The 7331-nt window shown below is 47.0% G+C and overlaps 1 protein-coding gene across 1 annotated transcript; it reads right to left on the bottom strand.

Annotated features, from left to right (window-relative positions):
- Positions 1–2286: 2286 nt before the first annotated feature.
- LOC129386401 (solute carrier family 22 member 7-like) lies at positions 2287–7048 on the bottom strand. Its single transcript, XM_055074303.1, has 2 exons — positions 6698–7048; positions 2287–3327 (listed from the first exon to the last, which is right to left on the bottom strand). The coding sequence occupies exons 1-2, from the start codon at positions 7046–7048 to the stop codon at positions 2287–2289; spliced, it is 1392 nt and encodes a 463-aa protein (XP_054930278.1).
- Positions 7049–7331: the final 283 nt, after the last annotated feature.

Below are 7331 nucleotides of genomic sequence, written 5' to 3'. Positions count from 1 at the left end.
TGTGTGCTTTGTAAAAAATGTGATGCTCTTCATTGACTGTGCTATATGCAATAAACTCTTATTATGCAATGAGCATTTTGTACTTTTTAGAATTTTTCTTCTACGACATTGCTGATATATTGCATTAACTTCCTCCCTTTAAAGTGCTATTACAATCGCAAATATGTGACTAATGTGCGCGCAAAACATTCAAAGCTGTTCCAACGCATTGGCCTTCCATGGTGATTCCTATGAACTGTACTTTCGGCAAGGCATAAGCGCGCCAACCTCGGCAAAAGGTGGATGCAAGAGCCCTCCTTGCTGTATCGTCTGCGTGGTTGGTGCTTGCAGTTTCTACGTGCAATGAGAGCAGTGAAACACTCCATTAAATTATCTTGGCACCTACAATGCTGAAAAAAAATAATTGCCAGCATCGAGAGCATTGGAGCGTAAAGACCAAGCACGAGAAATCATTTGCGCGCCTGGAAGTATACACACGCCGCGAGAAACTACAGCGCCCCTGCCCGCAGCGTCGTCATGCAGCAGGAACGCGTTTTAGGGGCAGCCTCCAGGTGCCATTCTTCACACCTCCCCATTCTAGCTACCCTATTCACACCTTGCTCTTCGCTAATTTTCGGACACTGGTTGCCGAAAAATTGGAAGGTTGATGGCCGACGCAAATGATGAGGAGTCAGGGGTGCCAGCCATAACCCTCCCCATTTGTCATTGCAAATGTCTTCCCAAACGGTGCGCAGTTGCGCGCACATTTCTCCCACTTTGCCGATAATATTCCACAACCTCAACCTTTCTTTTTCACTGTATGCGAATGCATTCTTGCCTTCTATGTCACGTATATTCCAAAGCACTGCACTTCACACATTTGACAGAAGTGGCGACTGACGAAAGGTATGGCTATGCATATACCTCGCTACGGTGAGCTATTGGGCCTCAGCAGAAGTGCGCTTAAACAATTTCTTTCTAAATAATTGCATCAGTTTGCGTAATTTAATATGCAATTTCATAAATGTTGACAAAAAAGACTGCAGCCAAGTGGTCCGGTGAGAACGCATAAAGTGGTGAACAGGGTGAAGAAAAGGAAGGGCAGTTGCCCGATCATCATCATCATTGTCATCCCCATCAACACAGTTGGCAATAGCTGCTCGATAGTTGGTACTTATTCCAAATCACGCAAAAGTAGAGATGGGGTGCTTGCATGGGTAGGGGCACTTGCTCGGGATTTTAATTTAGCGGTCCGTAAAACCTTGTAACTGCTTAATAAATGTATCTCCTACTAAGTCCGAATTATCCAAGGTAGCAAGCAGGTAGTTTCGAAGTAGTACTTGGTATTGAGTCTAGTCTAAACTGCACCCGATACATTTTTTTCTAACAGTGTGGGAAGTTTCACACAAGCACGGCTCTGCTACCTTGTACTATTTATGCTAATATTACTGAGGAAGTAAAAAAGCCCGCAAACCATAAGTATGCAGTGGGTACATTGAATGAGACTCATATGGCAGCTGAGAATCAAATTAACACCTTTTACCTTTTGAATACGTCAGACTCTATAATAGGGATTTAATGATTAGCTGCGCCAGCAAATCTGCCTTAAGCAGCCACGGGTATATAATTCACACGCACTGAGAAAAAGAATGGAAAAGTGAAAAACTTGCGCCCACGAAAAAAAAAAAAACGTGCAGCAGAAGGTATCCGAATTCACTAATAACCCTTGACCGGAAAATCAATTTACGTAAAGATAGTAAAAGCTCGCGTTCCTTAATCAGCTCGCATATATTCGATGCTGTTGAGTTATTGCGATGGCGTTTTGCACACCGGCATCGCTGAGGCTAGCTCAGGAGGGCCAACACTTTCCTCTTGGGAAGAGGCTGCCGCTAGCGATGTTGCCCTTGCCGATGCTGCCGCTGAAATTTCGGTCGCGGTACCGCGTCTTGAGTTTGCTTTCCTCTTGCATGGCCCATGGTACTTGCCCGGTTTTTGTGGCTTGAGGGACTTCTGCGATGCCGTGGTGGATGTCAAAGATGCTTTAAGGGCTTCCTTGCGCTGTTCTTCGCTCATAACTGGGCGGACTTCGGCGGGCTTCTTCTCGACATATACTTCGGAAAGACACTGGACCGCTACTGCGCTCGCAAATGCCAACGATGTCGTAATGGCCCCAACGGCCAAGAGCTGTTCTTCGTGCAAGGATGCTTCGAGGCCTATAGCCAGAAGCACGCCAAATCGGCCGAAGGAGTACGACAGGCAAAGCCCCAAGCTTCGAATCGTCGTAGGGTACACCTCCGCGGTGTAGGCTTAGTTCAGAAACATGGCGATCGCTGACGCACTGGACATCATTATCCTCGGCAGAGGAAGTACGGCGACCCAGGTCCAATGCGAGAGTACCATCTGCAGCACGCTTGAGGCGCCGAGGTAAGCTAGTAAGCCTGACAGAGTCACGCGGTGGCCTCGTTGCTTCATGCCATAAAAGGCTATGATGAGAATGAGCCCATTGCATAGAAAAGATGCGAGAGCCCACAATTCTTCGAGCGGGGCACCCAAGCCTGAGGCATAGAGTGCAAAGCTCACGCTAAACCACGTCACGAGTGCAGAAAATGCGCGCCGCCGAAGGGATGCCGAACGGAGTATGCTCGTAGCGCCAGCAGTCACCGACGTGGTGTTGGTATCCCGCTTCAGGAGCTGCTGTTTCAACGCCTGAAATGTTGCTGTGGCCTTGTGAGCTTCTATGCCGTTTATCCGGGCTGCTCGGAGTACGGTGAATTCAGCTGCTCGTAGCCTCCACGCGGCAATCTGCCAAACGGGGGACTCATCTAGGTAATAGCACCAAGAGACCATTATCGCCGTGACCGTGACGAGCAGGGCTTGTGAGAGCACCCACCTTGGCTTCAGCGTCGAAAGAAGCTGCACCAGCGGAGACGTCACAAGCATGGCGATGCCGCTGGCTGTCAATATGTACGTAGCCCGGTGCTCATTCCCGGTCACTTCGTAGAGCACAGTCAAGGCCTTCAGCATTGTTGCGCTTGCCATGGCAGCAGTGACAAGGCGCGACAGGATGAATATTCCCGCAGAGGGAGACGCCGCGGCCACCAGGCTGCCGAGCAATGTGGAGATGGCGCACGTCGACAATACTGGTCTGCGACCCACGCGGTCTGCTGCGATTCCGGCGATGGGAACGAATAGCATGGGGGCCAGTCCGAACGTGGATTTCGATACGGAGTAGAGCCAGTCGCGAGTGCACACCAAGTTCCACATGCTGACGATGCTTTTGCCGTCTTTCTCGGTGTCGTAGTCCCACCGATTGCACGGTACTACGCTACGCTCATCCTGGTCTTCTCCCTGAAAAAGAAGGAGATAAACGAAAACGTCAATCGCCCCACGAACCGTCTTCTGATTAACTTCTTAGCAAATACTCCTTGACGTTTATAGAAAAGTCTGCACAATGGAAATAAAATAGCTTCGAGAGAAATATTGATCACTGAGAGACTCGTAGGCTGGGTCTCTGTATGCGTCATGCCTCTTTAGTTAGCGTGAATTGCACAAGAACCGTGATATCTAGGGCCATAACGTCCCCATGTGCTTTCGAAGATAAGTAATCGTCTTGTATGCAGAAATCAACGTCCTGCCTATGGAAATATACAAGCGGCGGGATCCGACAACGACATAGATGAGAATTAAACTTGAAGATTTCTTGCCTCAGGTTATTTCAGTTCCCGTTTTTCCACTTTTCCATTATCAGCGAACGAAAAGCGTTAACATTTGACAAGCAAAAGGTGTGTGCAGAGGGCATCGTGGATAGGAAAGTAAGTGCCTTCTTCCCTGTATTGCCATCTTCTCGTCATTTTCTGCTTGATATGCTCGAAAGACTCGGAATGTCCCTCGGAGACAGATACAATTACATTGGCATCCAGAAAGTTTGATCGTTATTGACCATGTGGCAGAAGGATGGATAGATTTGCAAACTGAGTAAACGTAAGCTGAAGTAAAAGCAGCTACTACTAGTGCTCATTAAGGGGGACCATTATTAAGGAGTATACTGCACTAGCTTCATTATTAAGGAATGCAGAAGTAGAGGAAAATATTAAGGAAATAAATTGACCTATCTTGACGTTATATTTGTCGTCCATCGTCGCCGTTTTGATTTATCCCTGATTTTCTTTGGTGAACTTGTTCAAACTAATCTATCAGCCTGCTTAGGTCTCAGCATTCGTGTTATAACCAAAAGTGTGGCTGAATTCACCAAATGAGTGCGATTCATAAATTATTAGCTAAGCACCAACCAATGTACCGCTCCCGCTTTTACACGGTATCAATATTTTACAGTAAAACTGCGAAAAAAAAGAAAAAAAAAAGACAATCGCTTACAGTACGACGCATATCCACTGAGCCAGAAACCTGAGAAGAAATTATGTAAAGGCTAGTTTCGCTGCTTTCTCATCGTTTCTATGATTCTCTGTTGACAACTGTCGGATTCCGGCGATTATGCCGTAATCTGGAATTGGAATGGAATCGCTACGTCATCTGGACCATGGGTTACGGTAGCGCTGAATGCGTGTCGTTCCGGTCAGGAATGCCCGCGAGAGTTTTGGTTTAAGTAAAATGTTTTGAGATCAAGACGAGAAACCGAAATTGTATCATGTCTTAATACCCCGGTCATGTTCCCAATTAATGGCTCGTCATGTCTGTACATGGCTGAGGGATAAGCATGCTTGCTGAAAGACACATCGAATTTGCACGTCGTTTCGACGCTATTTATAATGTCTGTTGGATGTACCTCTATTGTGCTAGAGGGGATTGGGTATTGCAATGCGTCGTAGTGCCCTTTGAGGCACACGTTATCAATTGCCACTAGAAATTTTACTCTGACATCTTTTTTTGCATCGTTAGTGTAATTGTAAACATCCAGCAGGAAAACAGGCTTGAACGTGGGCATTCTTGTGGGGACCCCATTGTCTAAATGAATGAATGCTCCCAGATTGCACTCCGAACACTGAGCTATGGGAGAGAGATTGACTGTCTTACGTCAATCGTACAGTTGAAGACGCACATTCAGTTCAGAATTCTGTGTGATATAAGTATTTATAATGATGCCAGCCATTGGCGATGATGCAAGACATGGACGAAGAAACGAACAAAAATGAACACGCCAGTGCTGTGCTGATAACTTTAGTTGAAGACCTAGCATATTTCAATGGAATTTGATCGGCGACCGCTAACTGTTTAATATTTCTTTAACTTCTTTTCTAGCATCAACACCAAAATGATGCGTCGGCACACATCTCTGTCCGCTATGCAACGTAGTCTTTTCGATCTGTCATGCTTTCCGCCGTACGCGATCTTGCTTAGAGTCCACTTATTAGTACCACTCCGTGCCGTCAGTGGCACCATTTGTTCCGTTCAAAACTGTAGCGCACGACGACCATAGGAAGAATTTGATACATTTAAAAGGTGTACAATTAATTGAGGGAAAATCCGGAGTGATTCAGTATGTTGAAAGAGCTGAGTAATGTCAATTCATTTTATAGTACTGCACAGACAAATAAGCCATGTATTTTTAGCACTAGTCAAGTGTGATCTGATGACAAGGCAACAATAATAATAATAAAAAAGGACGTTAGGAGGTCGCTTAAGTTTCGTCTTTAAGAGGGGAACGCCATAGCCTTCAAAGATCCCTTACAGCTTCTCACGCTTCCCGGCAACTGCAGTTTATGTAACCGCAAGGTTTTCTGAGAAACACTGCAGGTGAACGCTGTGCACGAAGGCGAGCTTCCTGGGACGCCTACTACTAATGACTAAAGACTGACCTCAAGCGGCAGGTGGAAAAGGAGTTTGTGGCTGAGTTTCCGCGTATGAGGATGGTGTTTTCTCGTATATCCAAATGACAATACGACGCTATCATATCTCGAGTTCGTGGGTAATTCATACTTTACGAATTTTCTGAAGAATCTTGCTTTGACAAATTAGTTCAGTAACGTCCATGGATGCGCCAAGCGGAGGGTATGCGTCGATGGGAATGCGTGGTTTTCTTACGGACAACATTGTCACCGCCGACACCCTCGTATAGGCGCGTCCTTCATAGTGGGTATGATCAATGCTTGAGGCTCTTCAACGTCATCGTTATGCACACCTCCGTTTGCTGCCGACGCTGTTTTCCGGATCGTGACAACGAACACTTGCAGAAAAAACACCGTCTTGCTAAGAATGTCAGTGTACCTTACATTATGTTGTCGTGGCCAACCGCAGTAGTTTTTTTATTGCAATAACAAATACATGGAAAATCTAAAACGCAGAGGAAATGCGTCGAAAGGCCGCAGGAGCTGCGCTTCATGTGGTTGCATGTTACCATCCTTATGTAGCCGTTTACTTTTCACGGAACACATGCTCAACAAGCTCGGGACAGCACGAAAGAAGAAACTGTTGCAGGTGAAGTCGATACCACGGATACGCATTTACATATCGCGAAAGGCAACCGCACCGTCAATCTTAATCATGTCGCCCTGTGAAAAGATAGTAAGCTAACTTCAATGCAAATTCTCTCTATAGATTATTTTAGGTTGATTAGGTCGAAAATGTCCACTAGTGCTTTACGGGATGCCTCATAAGCGTTGCGTCATCTCGGAAAAAGTGTTAAGCAAGAAGACGTCAATGTAGCAGCCATTGTACAGCCGGGTTAAGTAGGACGAAATGCGCGAGGGGCTGAACAGCTCACCGGTAGAGGGGGCTCGTATACGGTGCACTTGCTGAAGCTGCCGTCGGCCAGCACGGGTATTGCGACGTTCTTCCAGCCCTGGACACCGAGGTGACGCAGGTCGTCGGGCGGCTGGCACCAATGGTCTACGGGACGGCCGATGAGGTAATAGGCGAACGACTGCAGCAGCACCACAGTGGCAGCGACGAAGGTGCTGACCAGGATGATCCGCTGGTACCGCCCGTGTCCCAGGATGACGTAGACGTTCTGCTGGATTAAGTCCCGCGTGTCCACGTTTGCGAAGCCTTCCAGGAGCGAAGTGGTCACCGTCTTGGGAGTGGCCTCTTCATGAGCAGCCTCTTTCGCCGACATGATACTGATCACACAGCACGAAAAGTCCTATCAGCCGGCAAAGAATCAGAAGCGTTTAGTATGGTATGGCCTTCTTCTTCTTCTTCTTCTACTTCGTGTTCCACTTCTTTGTCTAATTTTACTTCTAGTGTCATGCATGCATCCACAGCTGCGAGTTGAAGGATTTGCGGAAGGGCTCTCTGAAACAATTATACTCTTGTTTCAGACATCAGGTGCAACGCTGTGGAGGCTAGAGGGACTTTTTGCAGTGGCTGCGTCGGCCCTTAGAATTAGGTCGATGTTC

This window comes from Dermacentor andersoni, chromosome 3 (assembly GCF_023375885.2).
Source record: "Dermacentor andersoni chromosome 3, qqDerAnde1_hic_scaffold, whole genome shotgun sequence".
In the NCBI taxonomy this organism is placed as follows: Eukaryota; Metazoa; Arthropoda; class Arachnida; order Ixodida; family Ixodidae; genus Dermacentor; species Dermacentor andersoni.
This window is presented reverse-complemented; position numbering and strand designations above follow the sequence as displayed.

Coding starts and splice junctions, on each gene's coding strand:
- LOC129386401 (XM_055074303.1), bottom strand. CDS start 7,048: ATGTCGGCGAAAGAGGCTGCTCATGAAGAGGCCACTCCCAAGACGGTG. Junction 3,328..6,697: donor TATACGAGCCCCCTCTACCG/GTGAGCTGTTCA, acceptor CTTCTTTTTCAG/GGAGAAGACCAGGATGAGCG.